Source organism: Oncorhynchus clarkii, chromosome 5, assembly GCF_045791955.1.
Source record: "Oncorhynchus clarkii lewisi isolate Uvic-CL-2024 chromosome 5, UVic_Ocla_1.0, whole genome shotgun sequence".
Classification (NCBI taxonomy): domain Eukaryota; kingdom Metazoa; phylum Chordata; class Actinopteri; order Salmoniformes; family Salmonidae; genus Oncorhynchus; species Oncorhynchus clarkii.
This window is the reverse complement of record NC_092151.1, coordinates 45,846,182-45,869,518: the sequence shown is the minus strand read 5'-3', so window position 1 is coordinate 45,869,518 and position 23,337 is coordinate 45,846,182. Positions and strand designations below refer to the sequence as shown.

Sequence of the window (23,337 nt, the reverse complement as noted above, 5' to 3'; positions counted from 1 at the left end):
TAGATTTCGTGCACCAGCTGTTTACAAATATGCACAGACCGCCTCCCCTCGTCTTACTGGTGTGCTGGTCTATCTTGCTGGTGCAGCGTATATCCCACTAGCTGAATATCCATGTCATCATTGAGCCACGATTCCTTGAAACATAAGATTTTACAGTTGATGTCCCGTTGGTAGGATATTCGTGATCGTACCTCATCTAATATATTGTCCAATGATTGCACGTTGGCGATTAATGCCGGTAACGGCAGCTTTCCCACTTGCCTTCTGCGGATCCTCACGAGGCATCCCGCTCTGAGTCCTTGGTACCTGCGTCTCTTCCTCGTGCAAATAACTGATGTTGTCCTTGTCGGGTGTTCAGAGAATGTCCTGTGCGTCCTGCTTGTTGAAGAAAAAAATCTTAGTCTAATCCGAGGTGAGTGATCGCTGTCATGATAACCAGAAGCTCTTTTTTGCCGTAAGATACAGTTGCAGAAACATGACGTACCAAATAAGTTACAAATACAGCAAAAAAACTAACAGATAATAGCACAATTGGTTGGGCACCCGTAAAACTGCTGCCATTTCTTCCGGCGCCATTTTAGGCATGAAGTGGTTTAACTTCTTGATGACTGGAGGGCAGTATTGAGTAGCTTGGATGAATACGGTGCCCAGAGTAAACTGCCTGCTACTCAGCCATTAAAGCTAGAATATGTATATAATTAGTATATTTGGATAGAAAACACTGAAGTTTCTAAAACTGTTTGAATGATGTCTGTGAGTATAACAGAACTCATATGGCAGGCAAAAACCTGAGGAAAAAAAATCCAACCAGAAAGTGGGAAATCTGGGGTTGGTCGTTTTTCAACTCATTCCCTATTGAAGATACAGTGGGATAATGGTCATGTTGCACTTCCTAAGGCTTCCATTAGATGTCAACAGTCTTTAGAAATTTGTTTGAGGCTTCTACTGTAAAGGAGGGGCTCATAAGGGCTCTTTGAGTCAGGTGTCTGGCAGAGTGCCACGGGCTCGTGGTCACACGGTCATGAGAGAGTTAGCTCGCGTTCCATTGCTTTTCTACAGGCAAAGGAATTGTCCGGTTGGAACATTATTAAAGATTTGTTAAAAACATCCTAAAAATTGGTTGAATCGTTTGACATATTTCTACGGACTAACGAAACTTTGACATTTCTTCTGATCCTAGTGAACGCGCTTCATGACTTTGGATTGGTTTACAAAACGTGTAAACAAAAGTAGCTATTTGGACATAAATGGACATTATCGAGCAACTCAAACATTTATTGTGGAACTGGGATTCCTGGGAGGGCATTCTGATGATGATCAAAGGTAAGTGAATATTTATAATGCTATTTCTGACTAATTTTGACTACACAACATGGCGGATACTTCTTTGGCTGGTTTGGGCTCTGAGCGCTGTACTCAGATTATTGCATGGTGTGCTTTTTCCGTAAAGTTTTTTGAAATCTGACACAGCGGTTGCATTGAGAAGCTTATCTTTTATCAATGTTTATTATGAGTATTTCTGTGGCTCTCTGCAAATCACTGCATGTTTTAGAACTACTGAACATAACACGCCAACGTAAAATGAGATTTTTGGATATAAATATGAACTTTATCGAACAAAACACATGTATTGTGTAACATGAAGTCCTTTGAGTGTCATCTGATGAAGATCAAAGGTTAGTGATTAATTTCATCTATATTTCTGCTCCTCTCTTTGGCTGGAAAAATGGCTGTGTTTTTCTGACTTGGTGGTGACCTAACAATTGTTTGTGGTGCTTTCGCTGTAAAGCCTTTTTGAAATCAGACACTGTGGCTGGATTAACGAGAATTTTATCTTTAAAATGGTGTAAAATACTTGTATGCTTGAGGGATTTTAATTATGAGATTTTTGTTGTGCCACTGCACATTGGCTAACTGGGCTATCTGCATTGTGCCCCGCCACCCACCAACCCCTCTTTTACACTACTGCTACTCTGTTCATCACATATGCAGTCACTTTAACCATATCTACATGCACATACTACCTCAATCAGCCCGACTAACCAGTGCCTGTATGTAGCCGCTCTAATGTTATTTTTCACTGTTTTTATTTCTTTAAATATCTATTGTTCATCTAATAACTTTTTTGCACTGTTGTTTAGAGGCTGCAAGTAAGCATTTCACCGTAATACCTGGCGCACGTTTCAAATAAACTTTGATTTGACTCGGAAAGTATTCGGACTCCTTGACTTTTTGTTATGTTACAGCCTTATTCTATAATTGATTAAAACTTATTTTTTTTAACCTCAATCTACACACAAAATCAAATAATGTTGAAGCAAAACACAGGTTTAGAAATGTTTGCAAAAGTATTACAAATAAAAAAAAAAAACTGAAATATCACATTTACATAAGAATTCAGACCCTTTACTCAGTACTTTGTTGAAGCACCTTTGGCAGTGATTACAGCATTGAGTCATCTTGGGTATAACACTACAAGCTTGGCACACCTGTATTTGGGGAGTTCCTCCCATTCTTCTCTGCAGATCCTCTCAAGCTCTGTCAGGTTGGATTGGGAGTGTTGCACAGCTATATTCAGGTCTCTCCAGAGATGTTCGATCAGGTTCAAGTCCGGGCTCTGGCTGGGCCACTCAAAGACATTCAGAGACTTGTCCCAAAGATACTTCTGTGTTGTCTTGACTGTGTGCTTAGGGTCATTGTCCTGTTAGAAGGTGAACCTTCGCCCCCTGTCTGAGGTTCTGAGTGCTCTGGAGCAGGTTTTCATCAATGATCTCTGTACTTTGCGCCGTTCATCTTTGCCTCGATGTTGACTAGTCTCCCAGTCCCTGCTGCAGAAAAACCTCCCCACAGCAGGCTGCCACCGCTATTCTTCACCATAGGGATGGTACCAGGTTCTCCAGACGTGACGCATTCAGGCCAAAGAATTCAACTTTGAGAATCTTATGTTTCTCACAATCTTTAGGTGCCTTTTGGCAAACTCCAAGATGGCTTTCATGACTCTTTTACTGAGGGGCTTCCATCGGGCCCCTCTACCATAAATGCCTGATTGGTGGAATGCTGCAGAGATGGTTGTCCTTCTGGAAGGTTCTCCCAACTCCACATAGGAACTCTGGAGCTCTGTCATTTACCACAAGTGAACTCAAATCAAGTTGTAGAAACATCTCACGGATGATCAATGGAAACAGGATGCACCTGAGCTCAAGTTCGAGTCTCATAGAAAAGGGTCTGAATACTTATTTACATAAATCAAACGTATTTATAAAGCCCTTCTTACATCAGCTGATGTCACAAAGTGCTGTACAGAAAACCAGCCTAAAACCCCAAACAGCAAGCAATGCAGGTGTAGAAGCACAGTGGCTAGGAAAAACTCCCTAGAAAGGCCAGAACCTAGAAAGAAACCTAGAGAGGAACCAGGCTATGAGGGGTGGCCAGTCCTCTTCTGGCTGTGCTGGGTGGAAATTATAACAGAACATGGCCAAGATGTTCAAATGTTTATAGATGACCAGCAGGGTCAAATAATAATAATCACACTGGTTAACGAGGGTACATTAGTCAGCACCTCAGGAGTAAATGTCAGTTGGCTTTTCATAGCCGATCATTCAGAGTATCTCTACCGCTCCTGCTGTCTCTAGAGATTTGAAAACAGCAGGTCTGGGACAGGTAGTACGTCCGGTGAACAGGTCAGGTTTCCATAGCCGCAGGCAGAACAGTTGGTATTTGCTTATTTTAATACATTTGCAAACATTTCTAAAAACGGTTTTCACTTTGTCATAATGGGGTAGTGTGTATAGATTGCTGAGGAATTGTTTTTATTTAATCCATTTTAGAATAAGGCTGGAATATAACAAAATGGGAAAAAGGTCAAGGGGACTGAATACATTCCGAAGGCACTGTATATCATGTTATCCCTTTGGAGCGCATGCCTAAGCGATTTAGAGTTGTTGAACGGGGATTACGAGCGTTTTGATTAACTGTAATATTATAAAAATTGTTATTTTGGGGCATGCCTCTAAGTTCAGCAATCGAAACATCTAGGGCCTACTGTACATTGACTGATTGTGTTCAGTGAAAATGATACATGATTTACAGAACATTATCTGTAAGTGACTTGATGCCTATTGTGCCAAAGTAATTACTTGTAGAACGGGAGTGACGGGTTTATTCAAGCAGGCAAGTCATTTAAGAGCAAATTCTTATTTACAATGATGGCCTACCCCGGGCCAACCCTAACGACGCTAGGCAAATAGTGCGCCACCCTATCGGACTCCCAATCACGGCTGGTTGTGATACAGCCTGGAATCGAACCATGGTCTGTAGTGACGCCTCTAGCACTGAGATGCAGTGCCTTAGACCGCTGCGTCAGTGTTTGACAAGTGTGTTGATAGAACGGCAATAATAGTTAAGCGACGAAAAATAACACGTGCAGTAATTGTCTAAGAAAAGTGAGAGGAAACCGCAACTTAATTAGGTCTATAATCAATGGCCTAACTGTTAAATGTGCCTGGCTTTATAAATCATCCATATATACAGTACCAGTCAGAAGTTTGTGAATAATAGTGAAGATATCAAAACTGTGAAATAAAACATATGGAATCATGTAGTAAGCAACAAACAAAAAAAAGGTGTTAAATCAAAATAGATTTTAGAATCTTCTAAGTAGCCACCCTTTGCCTTGACAGCTTTGCACACTCTTGGCATTCTCTCAACCATGAGTAATGCTTTTCCAACAGTCTTGAAGGAGTTCCCACATATGCTGAGCACTTGTTAGCTGCTTTTCCTTCACTCTGTAGTACAAATCATCCCAAATGGGTTGAGGTCAGGTGATTGTGGAGGCCAGATCATCTGATGCAGCACTCAATCACTCTCCTTGGTCAAATACTGCTTACACAACCTGGAGGTGTGTTTTGAGTCATTGTCCTGTTGAAAAACAAATGATAATAGCACTAAGCGCAAACCAGATGGAATATCGCTGCAGAATGCTGTGGTAGCCATGCTGGTTAAGTGCCTTGAACTCTAAATAAATCAGACAGTGTCACCAGCAAAGCACCCCCACGCTTCACGGTGGGAAGCACATGCGGAGATAATCCGTTCACCTACTCTGCGTCACAAAGACACAGCAGTTGGAACCAAAAATCTCACGTTTGGACTCATCAGACCAAAGGACAGAGTTCCACCAGTCTAATGTCCATTGCTCGTGTTTCTTGGCCCAAGCACGTCTCTTCTTATTGGTGTCCTTTAGTAGTGGTTTATTTGCAGCAATTCAACCATGAAGGCCTGATTCATGCAGTCTCCTCTGAACAGTTGATGTTGAGATGAGTCTGTTACTTGAACTCTGAAGCATTTATTTGGGCTGCAATTTCTGAGGCTGGTAACTCTAATGAACTTATCCTCTGCAGCAGAGGTAACTCGGTCTTCCTTTCCTGTGGCAGTCCTCATGAGGTCACAAATGTGGCTGTAATATTTTCTATGCTGTAATAAAGGCTTTACACATGTTCTCTTTAAAACAGGCTCTCCGATATTATAATTTATTTAGTGTTGTTTACACTAACAAATTGTCTGATTTTTAATCCTTATTGTTATTATTACTGTTATGATCATCATAATAATAAGTAATGTCATTAGTAGGCTTAGCATAGCAGCCTTGTTTAACCACCATCTAGCCATAGGCCTAAGATTGCATCCTGTCTACTTACTTACTTACTTACTTAGGCCTGTATTTCAATATTTATATAGGCTTTGTATCAATCAACAATTAGTTCATGTCATCACACAGCATACGAGTCATTCATGACTTGAAATGCAATCAAGCATTTTATATTTAAAATAAGATAAATTGACCCTTGAATAAATAGCATAAATAATAAACTGCTCCATTTAGGCAATTGCATTCACAAATATATGCGACTATTTTTAGTGGTTGCTGTAATAAATGTTTATAATTTATTTAGTGTTGTTTACACAGGTCCAACCGAAAATATACTGTAACTGTATACCGTCAGAATATACTGTATACTGTCAGAAAATATACTGTGACCAAACAGCACCTGTTTGGTACACATAATATGCATGCAGCGCTTTAGCCTTACCTTCTTCATCTTAATGTCCAGTATTTTTCCACAACTAGTCAAATTTTAGTCAAGTTTATCACGTCCTCTGCTTCCATTTAGCTGTCACGCATTACGGTGTTAAGAGTTTGTAAGAACCAAATTATTGATGTAATTATGATATATGCTATAGGTCAGGCCCTATTGATCATGTGAATGAGATGCATACACATTTTTCCTAAACACATTAGGAATTTTGATAACAAAACTTTTCAGTCAGAAATAGCTGTGATTATGTTGCCGCTTCAGCAACACGGAATGCCAACGTGAATGCCAACTAGGTTGGACAGCCTGTCACACACAATTACTATAACAATAGCTAGGTTTCCCTCCAATTGGCGACAGATTTCCGTGCAAATATTCTAACATCTGCATAAAAACAATATGCGCATTTCCCCCACCAGATATGCATTCCCATGAAATTGACTTGTTGCAGTTAAGTCTGTGCATAAATATGTAGTGCACATAAAAATATATTTTGCAGTTAAACTCCCATGTACCGAAAAATAAAAATTATAAAAAAAGTTACATGGGTTTCAATCACATTTTCAACTCCATTGGTGGTTCTCTCACCACCAAAAATGTGTTATATAGCGAGCGTGCCCACAGATATCGGCAAGTACGCTCAAGCAAACAGCTCACAGATACAGTTCGGTTGTAGTCTACATACACGATGAGATTCATGGACAAAAGAGAGAGATTGTCAAACGGCAGCCATTCATAGATGATCGTGTCACCAGAATGAGACCCTCGATATTTATTGGAAAGGAGCATCAAGCTCATCACCTTGCACTTTCACCACCCTGTGAAGTTCATAACTTATTTCATCTGTACCCTAATAAACTGCATTCTTTTCCACCGAGTTGTAGAGGGAGGGTCTTACAACATGTCATCGTGTGACTCCCAAGTTTACTTCGATATGGTTATTATATCAATATTTGCACATAAAAGCGTTTCCACAGACATTTCTCGCATAACTTTACCGACACAAAAAGATCAGCTTGCCTAGCGTTTTTTGTTTTGTCGTCATGTGGAAAGTTAACCGACACATTTTCTCTTTCCATCAGGCCATCAATTATATTTTTTTATCCAAGGTACTTCACTTGCATAAAAAGGGTCGATGGAATCCTGGTTACTGGCTGATATTCACTGAGTGAATAAAACATTAGGAACACCTTCCTGAAACTGAGTTTCTCTCATTTTTGTGCTCAGAACAGCCTCAATTCGTTGGGGTACAAGGTGTCGAAAACGTTCCACAAGGATGCTGGCCCATGTTGACTCCAATGCCTTCCACAGTGGTGTCAAGTTGGCTGGATGTCCTTTGGGTGGTGGGTACCCACGGGAAACTGTTGAGCGTGAAAAACCCAGCAGCGTTACAGTTCAACCCACTCAAACCAGTGCGCCTGGCACCTACTACTACCACCACCACACCTCGTTCATAGGCACTTAAATATTTTCTCTTGACCATTCACCCTCAATGGCACACATGCACAATCCATATCTCAGTTGTCTCAAGACTTTAAAAAAAATAATTATCTAACCTGTCTCCTTCCCTTCATCTACACTGATTGTAGTGGATTTAACAAGTGACATCAATAAGGGATCATAGTTTTCACCTGGATTCACCTGGTCAGTCTGGCATGGAAAGTCTGACATGTTTTAGACTGTAGTTAGCCTATACTGTAACTGCCCCAGAGGGACTCTTAGCATGTGGGGGATGGGTAACAATGCACAAGGGTAACTCTAAACCAAACCTCCCCCACAACCCAATTCATTCAGTCAAGCACAAACCCAGCTAGCCTAGCACTAATGCTAATTAGCTAGAATAACCCCAAGGGCCCGACTTCAAACAGACATTTTCATACAGTAGCCATATTACAAAGGTCTCAGATAACCTTGCTGCAGTGAGGATTCCTATTCCCATCGGAGTCACACAGATAGGTCCTGAGAATAACATGACGGAAGAGGATATTCAACTAGCGGGCAGATGAAAAGGCATAGGTATTGACATTTGTTAAGCTTAAAAGTCCTAATCTAGTCTCCTTTCCAGCTTTCATCTTTTGTTCTCCATTGTTCCTCTAGTGCTCCTTAAAGACATACAGTATTTTTTAAAACCTCCTGCTTTGGGCTGGATTAGTCAATGTCTAGTTCATGCATGCATAATCTATGCGCAGAATTGCTGTTTTACCTCAAACCAGCCACGAAATCCCTAGTTTGAAGAGATTGCTTTCTTGAAGCTGTGCCAGGCCATTATCTCTACATTTCCCCCCAATGCGGGCCAGCCCTCTAGCATGTCCAGTTCTAGCCAATAAGTTTCAGCCCCTCGCATTTGAGTGACAGCTAGCAAAAGGCCTACCCAGCGTTCTCCAATGAGGTCGCAGGGTGGGTGCAACAGCTCAAATGGACACAGCAGAGAGAGAGGGGGAAGGGGATGCACAACTGAATGCATTCAACCGAAATGTGTCTTCCGCATTTAACCCAATCAACGAGAGAGAGAAATGACGCGGTGCACATATGTGACATAGTATGCCATTTTCGGGGACCACGTATGGCTCGTGAGTGCTACTTTCAGAACTACTGGCTAAAAAGTATACAAAAGTACAGAAGATTCTCTTTAAGCAATAGGGGAGGCCGATGACATCACGAATCACCATCAGACCAACTCCATTAATTTCCTACTCCCCGAAGTTTGCAGTCTAATAAAAACTCAAATAAAAACCTGTTGAAAACATATTTTTTTACCCTTTAGTGGGAGTACATTACTGTTTTTATACTTGGATATCGCTTTTCAACAGTAGTAGTTCATAAATTGCTGGAGGACATCTTTAAACTTAGGGGGAAGGGGTTAGTAAACTGCCATCCACAACACCTAAAAAATAAAATAAAATTATTGGCTAACTGTATACTGCCTTATATGAAAGGAATTCCTGAGCCATTTAATCCAATTGGATACCAGGGTCACTCATTGCCCGCTTTACTGAGGGAATGATGCATTCTTGCATGATAGAGAACATCTCAATCAACCTCAAAAAGCCTCCCTCTGCTGAACCAATAAACAACCCTCACTCAGCCAATGCCCTTAGGCTAAACTGTCTTTTCATTTTATGTCAACTGATACCAAGTACTGTTCTCAAAATCCAAACTGCGATTGAGTGATTGCACACCAAACACCAAGGCCACTTAGACAAAACCTCCCATATAATATGCTTTATAACAACACATTCTACTAAGTCAGTGTAATTGAAGAGGTCCCAGAGGTCTAGAAAACTGTTTCCCAAACCGGGTCCTGCCTGCCAACCGCCACCTCTCCCATCTTTTCCTAGAGTTTCAAAGTTAATTCCCACACATATTGGCCCATGCAAAATCCAAGGCGCAGGGCAGGGGGACTGCAAGACAACATCACTAAGCTGCTCCCATACATGGATTTCTGCTTGGGCCAGACAGGCCAAGCTGATGAGAGATGGGATTAGAGCCATGGGCTTTAGAGGAGTCATGGGGGGGGGGTCATAGGAGATGGCTGATAAACAGAGAGATAGGAGAGGGAAGGAACTGGCAAGAGGACAGAGGAGGAGCAGGCAGTAGGAGAGTTTACCATGGAGGGAAACTGCTCCCATGGAGGAGGAAGGAAACTAGTACTGAGGTGTGCAAGAGGTGTTCCATTTATGGGGCCAGGGGCAGAAATCCAACTTGGAGACTAGGAAAGTGCCAAGCTCAGACCTGATAGTCCCTTTCCCCCAGGAGTTATCAGGTCTGAGCTTTAAACTGTAGATAACGTTATTATTATTTTTACATACTATCCATTATGGGATAAGTTCATGCCCAGCTGTTGAGGTTGACATGACTTATAGATCAGATAGCCCTAGAGCTGTGCTTTGGTGCCTAGTTCAGTCAGGCTGGCTGACCTTCAAAGAGGCCTTGAGTCTTGGACTGGACATGCCTGGCTGCTTTAAAACACTAAAAGGCATGCAGAGCAGACAGAAGGCAAGGGGGGCCTGTACCAGCCACTAAGTTAGGGTTATCACAGCACCCACATTCCCGTCCTGTGTGGACCCTTCCTGGACATCCTGTCCATTCTCTACCGTTTCTCACAGTTTATGTTCAGGCCACTGGAGAAAATAAGAAAAACTGGGAAGCTCAACAGGATACTTCCTGTAAAGACAGGGAAATAAATACTGGCCTAGATTTACACTATATACGAATGATGTAATGCAGAACCATCCAATTCTATTTTACAGCTGATATATTTGCAGCACTCTTGCTTTTACACTCTTGTGCAGCCTAATCACGGAGGCAGAGCTAATTTTACACCTGGGCTGACATAACTATTTGCAGATGTTGACATTGACGGTATACTGTGAAGTGCTAGAAGATAGATTGTGATGTGCATGATTATTATATTTAAGCTTTAGAAATCAAAACTACGCAGTTTTATCAGTCAAGCGGCAACAATATTGAAAATGAAGTCTAAAATCATTAACTAATCATTACTTTCCCATACTAAAATTTAACGAAAATGCGACTATAATATCGTAAATATGCACAGATATCGCACAGTCTGGAATGATTTAGTCATTAACAACGTAAAACGATTATATCGGATATTGCGATATTTGTAGTAGCATGATGATATGAGAGGAATGGGGGAAAAGAATGACGCACATGGAGGTATTCAAATTCACTGGAACTCTAATTTACACATTGTTATAGCTAAATACATAACAATGATCTCCTTCGACTCAAGATAGTTTCATGGGGCACCCAGTGACGGTGAAGGAATTTGCACCAGAGCTATGGTAGGGTGTTAAGGGGAGTAAAATAAACATGGCTTTTAATGCTGAATTAGGTACACCAAATTATAGCTCTGATTTGCAGCTCTTACAAAAGTCGGCATAGTTAAATACTTTGGACAGTAGCGAGTTCATTAAATATCACCCTTAAACTACATGAATGTATTAAATATTATGGCAAATCTCAACATTTTGAGTTATTGGCAATGTACTTATCTAGCTAGCGACTGCTAGCCAACGTAACGTTAGTTTGGTAACGTTACATACTTTAATATAATACTGGACTGAGTACATGATTTGTGCAACGTTAGCTTAGCTAGCTAGTACTTTTGCCAAACAGCTGATGCTTGTTGCGCCAGCTACTAAACGTCAGCTAATTAACATTCTTCCAAGTCCCTGTATGTAATGATAGCCATGACAGTTAGCTAGCTAAATATACCATGCCATAATAAAAGTCGGTGACGAGGCAACCAGTGTGCACAGACAAAACTTAGCTTGCTAGCTACTGGCTAACAACTGCTAGGTAGCGGTTACCCAGCTCATCGGCGATTAAGTCGTTTGCTTACCCGACTAAACCAGATGCTTAGTTGAGTCTCTGACAACACAGCGAAGTAAAACCTCTGTGAGTTGGGCTGAATATGAAACGGTTCCTCTTCACTTTTCAGTGGACAAAGTAGCCTCCGGGGCCAGCCAGTTAAAAAATACATGACGGTCAGGCACTCCGACTCGACACTCTCCGTGTCACCGGGCCAGCGGAATGGCTATGTTCCCAACGTAAAATAAACGATGTTGTCCAATCGGTTCATGAACAATTTGTAGCTAATTCAATCCCGCGTAAAGTCGATTTTCAGTCAAACGACATTCGTCCTGATCCTAGAAATCCATAAGCGACTGAGATCCAATCAGGCTAGCTAGCCAACACGGCTAACTTGACATAGAACTGTGGAGCTCCTCTGAAAACAAATCGCTTGCGCAGTCGGGACTTTAAGTTAAAAACAAAATGCAACCGTATGAGCGAATTAATTTTTGTTATAAAAGGTATCCTTTCTGCACCTATCTGAATAAATATGTCTTATTTTTATTAGCGATAATAATTGTATCTTCGGTGTCTCTCGCTGTCGCCATCTTTATCGATTCTAGCTAGCTATCCTGGGTCCGATTCGCTATCCCAAGCCTCTCTGCCCACCTATGTGAAGCTAGCCACAATATTGGAATTTACCTTCTAAATAAAAGTCCCTCACTTAAACGAATGCAAATGTTTAAAAATAGCGGAATCATGTCATATTTGGAATAAATCATGTTAAACAAGGTTAGAGATTTGATATATGAATTCAAAATACAATAATGAGTTATAAATTGATGGATTTTTTTTTATTTTTTTAATCTGTTGAAATTGCACCGTGGATGTATTACACTTCAGAATTGCATTGGGGGAATATTTATTTAATTGTACAGCCTTACCTATGGATTATGGATTACAGAAATGGGGTATCAGTCTACTCAGTGACACCCACAGAACACAACTGTAAAGTGTTTACACATATATACTTTACAAAAATAAATGCAACATGCAACAATTTCAATGATTTACTGAGTTACAGATCCTTTAAAGGAAATATGTAAATTGAAGTAAATGAATTAGGGGCTAATCTATAGATTTCAAGTGACTGGGCAGGGACACAGCCATGGGTGGGCATGGGTTGGCTTAGGCACTTGGGAGTCAGGCCCAGCCAATCAGAATGAGTTTTTCCACACAAAAGGGCTTTATTACAGACAGAAATACTCCTCAGTTTCATCAGCTGTCCGGGTGACTGGTCTCAGATGATCCCGCAGGTGAAGAAGCCAGATGTGGAGGTCCTGGGCTGCAGTTGTGAGGCCAGTTGGATGTACTGCCAAATTCTATAAAACGGTGCTTACCATAAGAAATGAACATGAAATTCTCTGGCAACAGCTCTGGTGGACATTCCTGCAGTCAGCAAACCAATTGCATGCTCTCTCACTACTGGAGACATCTTAGAGTGGCCTTTTATTGTCCACAGTAGAAGGTGCACCTGTGTAATGATCATGCTGTTTAATCAGCTTCTTGATATGCCACACCTGTCAGGTGGATGGATTATCTTGGCAAAGGAGAAATGCTCACTGACAGGAATGTAAACAAATTTGTGCACAACATTTTAGAGAAATAAGCTTTTTGTGTGTGTGGAAAATTTCTGGGCTCTTATTTCAGCTCATGAAACATGGGACCAATACTTTACGCGTTGCGTTTATATGCTTGTTTAGTATATTAGCATCATAGCTCTTATTGTGGAACTTTGACTGGAGGAAATACGCTTCCCAGTCAGCCTATTGCACTGTACAGCCTTACCCCATTTGCTTCATCCACAATCTATAGGTATCAGTCTACTCAGTGACACCCACAGAAGACAACTGTGAAGAGTTTAAACAAATATTAGTGTTGTAGCTCTTATTGCAGGACTCTGAAACCACTGAAATCAGCCACATTAATTAAGCTTACCTGTCACCCGTATTGGACATTCATATTTCACTGTACAGCCTTACCTGTGGACTGTGGATAAATTAAATAGGGTATCAGTCTACTCACACACAGAAAACAACTGAAGAGTTTAAACAAATAGTGTTGTAGGTCTTATTGCGGGACTCTGAAGCCACTGTACAGCCTTACGACACTAATATTTGTTCAAACTCTTCACACTTGTTCTGTGGGTGTCACAGTAGACTGATACCCAATTTTATTGATCCACAATCCATAGGTTAGGCTGTACAGTGCAATATGAATGCCCAATACACATAGTAGGTTGACTGGTAAGCTTAATGTGGCTCATTACAAAAACCTCTTAGCTACCTGGGATGCATAAATTCCCTTATCACAAGCGCAGTCGCAAAAAAAGCACTGTCGTTGCACCAATGTGTACCTAACCATAAACATCAACGCCTTTCTTAAAATCAATACACAAGTATATATTTTTAAACCTGCATATTTAGTTAACATTGCCTGCTAACATGAATTTCTTTTAACTAGGGAATTTGTGTCACTTCTCTTGCGTTCTGTGCAACAGAGTCAGGGTATATGCAGCAGTTTGGGCCGCCTGGCTCGTTGCTAACTAATTTGCCAGAATTTTACGTAATTATGGCATAACATTGAAGGTTGTGCAATGTAACAGGAATATTTAGACTTATGGATGCCACTCGTTAGATAAAATACAGAACGGTTCCGTATTTCACTGAAAGAATAAACGTTTTATTTTTGAAATTATAGTTTCCGGACTTGACCATATTTAAACATTTATTTTTTTGAACCTTTATTTAACTAGGCAAGTCAGTTAAGAACAAATTCTTAATTTCAATGACGGCCTACAGTGGGTTAACTGCCAGTTCAGGGGCAGAACGACAGATTTGTAACTTGTCAGCTCGGGGATATGAACTTGCAACCTTTCGGTTACTAGTCCAACGCTTGAACCACTAGGCTACCCTGCCGCCCCATATTAATGACCTAAGGATCATATTTCTGTGTGTTATGTTATAATTAAGTCTGATTTGATAGAACAGTCTGAGCGGTGGTAGGCACCAGCAGGCTCGTAAGCATTCATCTAAACAGCACTTTCATGCATTTGCCAGCAGCTCTTCGCAATGCTTCAAGCATTGAGCTGTTTATGACTTCAAGCCTATCAACTCCTGAGATTAGGCTGGTGTAACCGATGTGAAATGGCTAGCTAGTTAGCGAGGTGCGCGCTAATAGCGTTTCAAATGTCACTCGCTCTGGGACTTGGAGTAGTTGTTCCCCTTGCTCTGCAAGGGCCGCGGCTTTTGTGGAGCGATGGGCAACGATGCTTCGAGGGTGGCTGTTGTCGATGTATTCCTGGTTCGAGCCCAGGTAGGGGCGAGGAGAGGGACAGAAGCTATACTGTTACACTGGCAATACTATAGTGCCTATAAGAACATCCAATAGTCAAAGGTATATGAAATACAAATGGTATAGAGAGAAATAGTCCTATAATTCCTATAATAACCTCAACCTAAAACTTCTTACCTGGGAATATTGAAGACTCATTATTTAAACCAAATTGAACATGTTTCATTAATTATTTGAGGCTAAATTGATTTTATTGATGTATTATATTAAGTTAAAATAAGTGTTTATTCAGTATTGTTGTAATTGTCATTACAAAAAAATAAAAATAATAGGCCGATTAATCAGCATCGGCTTTTTTTGGTCCTCCAATAAATCGGTATCGGCGTTGAAAAAATAAATACAAAATCTACCTCTACTCCAGATAGCCCAGAATAAGCTGATCAGGGTAGTTAGTATTGAAGGTACGTCTACGTACTCACATAGGCAGGAGCTACTTTCAGGAACTCAACTGGCTGCCTGTTGAGGCTAGGGTGTTTCAGATTAGATTTGGTTTACAGGAGTACTTATGGTTCTGCACCCAGATATCTAACTGATTACTTTCCCCATATTAGGGATGCACACAATCACAGCCCCAGATCAGGTGTTGCTAATGTGCGCTTCTACAGGTTCAGGCGTAATGCTGGGAATGGTACTTTCTTGTATACTGGAGCATCAGAGTGGAATGAGTTGCCTCTGCCCACAAAAACGACGTCCTCTCTGGGCAGCTTTATTAAAACTGTTGGATGTCTGCTGTGCCCATATGCATGTACCCTATGATGTAACTGCAATGATGAAATAGATTTTCCTCTTTGTTTTTATGTTTTATTTTCTCGCTGTCAAACTGTGTTCAACCGTGCTCGATCTTGCCTAGACATATTGTCTCAAGAGGACCACAATGGAAATAAGTCCCAGACTTTATTGTGTGATATCCTCGATGAATTTACTCATGTGCATGTATGGCTTTTTCAAGATGTGTGCTTTTTTTTTTTTTTAAATGGTAGAATTAATAAACTAAAACAAAACTTCACAGTGCTTTCAGAGTCCTGCACTTTGAGCTACGATGCAAATATTGGTGTAAATTCTTCACAGTTGTGTTCTGTGGGTGTCACGGAGTTCACCGATACCCCATTTCAGCATCACTACTCTGGACGGTTCTGATTTATGTGGACAACTACAAATACCTAGGTGTCTGGTTAGACTGTAAACTCTCCTTCCAGACTCACATCAAACATCTCCAATCCAAAGTTAAATCTAGAATTGGCTTCCTATTTCGCAACAAAGCATCCTTCACTCATGCTGCCAAACATACCCTCGTAAAACTGACCATCCTACTGATCCTCGACTTCGGCGATGTCATCTACAAATTAGCCTCCAATACCCTACTCAAATTGGATGCAGTCTATCACAGTGCCATCCGTTTTGTCACCAAAGCCCCATATACTACCCACCACTGCGACCTGTACGCTCTCGTTGGCTGGCCCTCGCTTCATACTCATCGCCAAACCCACTGGCTCCAGGTCATCTACAAGACCCTGCTAGGTAAAGTCCCCCCTTATCTCAGCTCGCTGGTCACTATAGCAGCACCCACCTGTAGCACGTGCTCCTGCAGGTATATCTCTCAGGTCACCCCCAAAACCAATTCCTCCTTTGGCCGCCTCTCCTTCCAGTTCTGCTGCCAATGACTGGAACGAACTACAAAAATCTCTGAAACTGAAAACACTTATCTCCCCCACTAGCTTTAAGCACCAGCTGTCAGAGCAGCTCACAAATGACTGCACCTGTACATAGCCCATCTATAATTTAGCCCAACTACCTCTTCCCCTACTGTATTTATTTATTTAGCTCCTTTGCACCCCATTATTTATATTTCTACTTTGCACATTCTTCCACTGCAAATCTACCATTCCAGTGTTTTACTTTCTATATTGTATTTACTTCACCACCATGGCTTTTTTTCTGCCTTTACCTCCCTTGTCTCACCTCACATCGTATATAGACTTATTTTTCTATTGTATTATTGACTGTTTTACTTCATGTATAACTCTGTGTTGTTGTATGTGTCGGACTGCTTTGCTATATCTTGGCCAGGTCGTAATTGTAAATGAGAACTTGTTCAACTTGCCTACCTGGTTAAATAAAGGTGAAATAAAATACAAATAAATACAAATTTCATTGATCAACAATCCATAGGTAAGGCTGTATAGTGGAATAAGTATGCCCCCAATGCAATTCTGAAGTCTAATACACCCAGTGCAATTCTAAATATTGTCAAATAACATTTTCAAAGTAACTATTGTCTTTTGTTGAATTTATATAACGTTCCAAATTTGTTTAGGATTATCTCGTCCAAATGACACGATGGTAACTATTTGTAGCCATTTCCATCACTTTTATTTTGAAGTCGACTGTAAATTCCACTATTGTGGCTAATCCTTATTGTGGCTACTTCACATAGGTTCCCCCGCCCGGTGGGAAGTTTGCGTCGAACGAGATGTTGACATTTGACTTTATTTTCTCGTGAACTTCAGATTTGAATGGCTCGTTGCTGCTCTCTGATGGTAATATTTGGAGATTGCAAACACGGATCAAAAACCGGCTGCTGCGCCATCGTGCATACATGTATTTTGTCCCCCCACACCAAACGCGATCACGACACGCAGGTTAAAATATCAAAACAAACTTTGAACCAATTACATTAATTTGGGGACAGGTCGAAAAGCATTACACATGTATAGCAATTTAGCTAGCTAGGTTGCACCTGCTAACTTGCTGTTGCTAGCTAATTTGTTCTGTGATATAAACATTGAGTTGTTATTTTACCTGAAATGCACAAGATTCTCTACACCGACAATGAATGCACACATAAAACGATCAACCGTCCTCTCTCCTCCCAGGCTTTTTCTTCTCTGGACTTTATATTGCGATTGGCAACTTTCATAAATTAGGTGCATTACCGCCACTGACCTCGTTCGTCTTTCAGTCACCCACGTGGGTAAAACCAATGAGGAGAGGGCACGTGAGTACCTGCTTCTATAAACCAATGAAGAGATGGGAGAGGCAGGAGTGCACCGAGATTTTTCCCAAAGATGCTGGGATGTCACGTGTCCTACTTACTGTATATCAGTACACCGATAAAAACGTAAGCACAACGAAACTTCTATTTGATCAAATAAGTAGCAAATAGGCCATACATTCTTGTTGTTGACCAAAATCGACACTCTCATTGACCTCCATGCAAAAACTCCTTGCTTGGTCGGCGAAACAAAAAAAACACCCTGCTTTTGGTTTTAGTCACAATCTGTGTTATGTAACCACACCAAACATAATATACCACATCAAATCGAGTGCCTCGATTTACGTATGGAATAATACGAAATGTTCTGAGACCAGGTTAATAAAGAAAGTACAAAAAAAACTTGATAAAGGGGAGGCGCATGTAAGCAGATGAGGGAATTTGGCTCGGATCGAATAGTTTATATAGTAAAACCTGCAAAAGACCTGCAAAAAAACGTAGCTCAGTTGCTGATATTTGACTGCACACAATGTACAGTAAATATAAAGAGGATGGGCTGACGTGGTTTTGTGTTGATAAAGGGCAAATAGTGGGTATTCTGCCAGTCATGGTAAACGTTTACAAGGGATGTGGTCGGAGGAGCGGCGCTCCCTATTTTTTTTCTAATTGAGAATATACGGAGCTGGTAAAAATATTTCTGAAAAATTACCTCAGTGTGCCCAACTAGGCAGGATATAGGCCTATGTTTTGATTGAAACAAAAATTGGCCTAAAAGAAAGACTAATAGTTTGTTAACACCATAAGCTGTAGACCTTTCCTGAAGTCATATGTCAAATCCCCCACTAGTGGCCTCATGGGTGGAATGTTTTTTTATTGTATTTTTTTACAGAATTTCATCATTAATAAAAAAAGTAAAAATTAAAATGCCGGACGTCCAGTGTTTCTATATCAAACGGGTTTGTTATATTTCAGTCTTCTGTGATGTAGAGTGCATTCAGAAAGTATTCAGACTGCTTACATTTTTACATATTTTGTTACAGCCTTATTTTAAAATGTATTACATTTGTCCCCCCTCAATTTACACACAATACCCCATAATGACAAAGCAAAAACCGTTTTTTGAAAATGAGCAAATGTATAAAAAAAAACTTTCAAAATCACATTTACACAAGTAGTCAGACCCTTTACTCACTACTTTGTTGAAGCACCTTTGGCACCGATTAAAGACAAGTCTTCTTGGGTATGATGCTACAAGCTTGGTACACCTCTATTTGGGGAGTTTCTCCCATTCTTCTCTGCGAATCCTCTCAAGCTCTGCCAGGTTGGATGGGGAGCGTCGCTGCACAGCGTCGCTATTTTCAGGTCTCTCCAGAGATGTTCGATCAGGTTCAATTCCAGGCTCTGGCTAGGCAACTCAAGAACATTCAGAATCTTGTCCCGAAGCCACTCCTGTGTTGTCTTGGCTGTGTGCTTAGACTCATTGTCTTGTTGGAAGGTTCATCTTCCATTGATCATCCTTGAGATGTTTCTACAACTTGATTGGAGTCCACCTGTGGTAAATTGAATTGATTGGACATCATTTGGAAAGGCACACACCTGTCTATATAAGGTCCCACAATTGACAGTGCATGTCAGAGCTAAAACCAAGCCATGAAGACCAGAGAATCTTGTTTCTCATGTTCTGAGAGTCCTTTAGGTGCCTTTTGGAAAATTCCAAGCGGGCTGACATATACCTTTAACAGAGGAGTGGCTTCCGTCTGGCCACGCTATCATAAAGGCCTGATTCGGTGGAGTGCAGAGATGGTTGTCCTTCTGGAAGGTTATCCCATCTCCACGGAGGAACTCTGGAGCTCTGTCAGAGTGACCACCACCTTTATGGTTCCAAACTTCTTCCATTTAAGAATGATGAGGACACTGGGTTCTTGGGGACCTTCAATGCTGCAGAAATGTTTTGGTACCCTTCCCCAGATTTGTGCCTCGACACAATCCTGTTTCGGCGCTCTACCGGAAATTCCTTCAACCTCATGGCTTGTTTTTTTCTCTGACATGCACTGTCAATTATATAGAAAGGTGTGTGCCTTTCCAAATGATGTCCAATCAATTAAATTTACCACAGGTGGACTCCAATCCAGTTGTAGAAACATCTCAAGGATGATCAATGGAAGCAGGATGCAACTGAGCTCAATTTCGAGTCTCATTGTAAAGGGTCTGAGAATACTTATGTAAATAAGGTGTTTTTTATGTTTTTGTACATTTTCTAAAAATTCTAAAAACCTGTTCTCCTTTGTCATTATTGGGTATTGTGTGTAAATTGATGAGGAGTTTGTTTTATTTCATCCATTTTAGAATAAGACTATAACATAACAAAATGTGGAAAAGGGGAAGGGGTCTGAATACTTTCCGAATACACAGTATATAAAGTTTAATATTGGAATGCAAACTCTAAATTGAATACATTTTAACTCTATATCTGACATGATAAATGTGTCTACTTTTTTAAAGCTCATAACCGTGTGTGAAGTGTATACCTTTGTTTCAAAGTACATATGTTTAAGACTACCAATAAACACTCTGTGCGACCCTGATTTAGCCCACTGAAGTAAAATATCTAAATGCATATTCCCATGAAACTGACTGAGATCAAATGATTGGCAAGCAGTTTGGACATTTCACCGGAAAAATGTAAAGAAATATATTTCATGAATAACCATGTGCTCCGGATTAAAAATATACATTTTTCTTCTGACAATACAGTTGAAGTCAGAAGTTTACATACACCTTAGCCAAATACAAATTCCATGTCTGAGGTCAGTTAGGATCGCCACTTTATTTTAAGAATGTGAAATGTCAGAATAATAGTAGAGAGTGATTTATTTCAGATTTGATTTCTTTCATCACATTCCCAGTGGGTCAGAAGTTTACATACATCAATTGGTAAAATTGCCTTTAACTTGTTTAACTTGGGTCAAACATTTTGGGTAGCCTTCCACAAGCTTCCCACAATAAGTTGGGGGAATTTTGGCCCATTCTTCCTGACAGAGCTGGTGTAACTGAGTCATGTTTGTAGGCCACCTTGCTCTCACATGCTTTTTCAGTTCTGCCCACAAATTCTCTATAGGATTGAGGTCAGGGCTTTGTGATGGCCACTCCAATACCTTGACTTTGTTGTCCATAAGCCATTTTGACACAACTTTGGAAGTATGCTTGGGGTAATTGTCCATTTGGAAGACCCATTTGCGACCAAGCTTTAACTTCCTTACTGATGTTTTGAGATGTTGTTTCAATATATCCACATAATTTTCCTACCTCATGAAGCCATCTATTTTGTGAAGTGCAGCAGTCCCTCCTGCAGCAAAGCAGCCCCACAACATGATGCTGTCACCCCCATGCTTCACGGTTGGGATGGTGTTCTTCGGCTTGCAAGCATCCCCCTTTTTCCTCCAAACATAACGATGGTCATTATGGCCAAACTGTTCTAGTCTTGTTTCATCAGACATGAGGACATTTCTCCAAAAAGTACGATCATTGTTCCCATGTGCAGTTGCAAACCGTAGTCTGGCTTTTTTAGGGCGGTTTTGGAGCAGTGGCTTCTTCCTTGCTGAGCAGCCTTTCAGGTTATGTCGATATAGGACTAGTTTTACTGTGGATATGGGTACTTTGGTACTTGTTTCCTTCAGTATATTCACAAGGTCCTTTGCTGTTGTTCTGGGATTGATTTGCACTTTTCGCACCAAAGTACGTTCATCTCTAGGAGACAGAACGTGTCTCCTTCCTGAGCGTTATGACGGCTGCGTGGTCCCATGGTGTTTATACTTGAATACTATTGTTTGTACAGATGAACGTGGTACCTTCAGGCATTTGGAAATTGCTCCCAAGGATGAACCAGACTTGTGGAGGTCAACATATTTTTTTTTTGAGGTCTAGACTGATTTCTTTTGATTCTCCCATGACGTCAAGCAAAGAGGCACTGAGTTTGAAGGTAGGCCTTGAAATAAATCCACAGGTGCCCTTCCAATTAACTCAACTGATGTCAATTAGCCTATCAGAAGCTTCTAAAGCCATGACATAATTTTCTGGAATTTTCCAAGATGTTTAAAAGGCACAGTCAACTTAGTGTATGTAAACCTCTGACCCACTGGAATTGTAATATGATGAATTATAAGTGAAATAATCTGTCTGTAAACAATTGTTGAAAAAATAACTTGTGTCATGCACAAAGTAGATGTTCTATCGGACTTGCCAAAACTATAGTTTGTTAAAAATACATTTATGGAGTGGTTGAAAAACAAGTTTTTATGACTCCAACCTAAGTGTATGTAAACTTCAGACTTCAACTGTATGTGTGGGCATATGAAAACGTTGCAATTGGAGGATGCATTTTATGCAGAGGCTTATTCTACAATGATATTCAATAGGCTGCATCCATCAGTACAAACTTTGATTGAGAAATGACATCATAAAATAAGTGTGCTCTACTTAGGCTCATTTAGCTATTTGACCCCTGTATTGTATCCCCCCAAAATATATTGAAATGCGGTGAAATGAATTGAATAACACATAAATGGTAAAACCGACAGTCAAAAAATGTATTGTAATGAATAAGATTTTGAAATGTCTGTCTTATATCAAGAAAATATATGAAAGCTCAGGAAATATTTCCATTTTTTGGACACATATTTGACCCCTATTTTAGTTGGCACAAAACTACCTCCATAATTTTTTTAAACAGGTTACTTTCAGACGAGTTGCGTGATGTAGAGCAAAATGGAGAAAACCATTGTTGTTCATGAGTCTCCCCTTTCCATAGTGGGGTTTGTAGCCCAAACAGTTTGGACGCTACAGGCGTGTACACAACATAAAATAGATCATATATGTATTTAAGATTAGATCTGATGACTCATGTATAGATTTGTTACATTGCTGGCGTATGGGCTTCCTGACTACCAAGCTCTTATGTGATGATGCTCGGCATATATTCATCAACATCACAGACATTACACAAATAACTCTGGATTTATTCTAGCCTCAGAAGCCCAGGCTTGACTCCCATTTTGAGCTGAGCATTGTAATAATGAGTAATGACCACTAATGGGTGCTCTACACAGTGGAGTTCAGAGGCACTGGAAACCACCAGACCTTTCAGTAGGATAATCAGTAGGATGATACTTTGGTTGTTAGTTTAATGCAACAACAGTAATTCATTGCACACTGTTTCATTTGTTTGAAATGCAGAGGAAAGAGAGCATTTTAATTGGGACCCTTCTGAAAAATGCCCTTCCATACTAATGGCGTATGTTATTTTACACCATGGTAGAACAATAGATACATTGGAGACAACAGAAGAAAGACATTGATATCTGAGGTAAGACACATCAATAAGGAAAAGATCCTCACAGGGTGGAGATACTGGGAAATCATTGTCTGTTTCCTTGTGTAGCAAAGCATACGGTCACAAACAGCAAACAGTTATCAAGGCACATCATGTGTCAGTTGTTTTACAATGTTATATTATGGGAATTAGAA

The 23,337-nt window shown here is 40.5% G+C and overlaps 1 protein-coding gene across 1 annotated transcript in view; it reads right to left on the bottom strand.

Moving 5' to 3' along the window:
* Positions 1-12,031, bottom strand: part of LOC139408918 (guanine nucleotide exchange factor subunit RIC1-like) — a 62,511-nt gene extending 50,480 nt beyond the window's left edge. Inside the window, exon 1 of the mRNA XM_071153376.1 lies at positions 11,458-12,031. Coding sequence (XP_071009477.1) covers positions 11,458-11,598 — 141 coding nt within the window. The 5' untranslated portion in view covers positions 11,599-12,031. The remainder of the gene's footprint in view (positions 1-11,457) is intronic.
* Between the last annotated feature and the right edge of the window lie 11,306 nt (positions 12,032-23,337).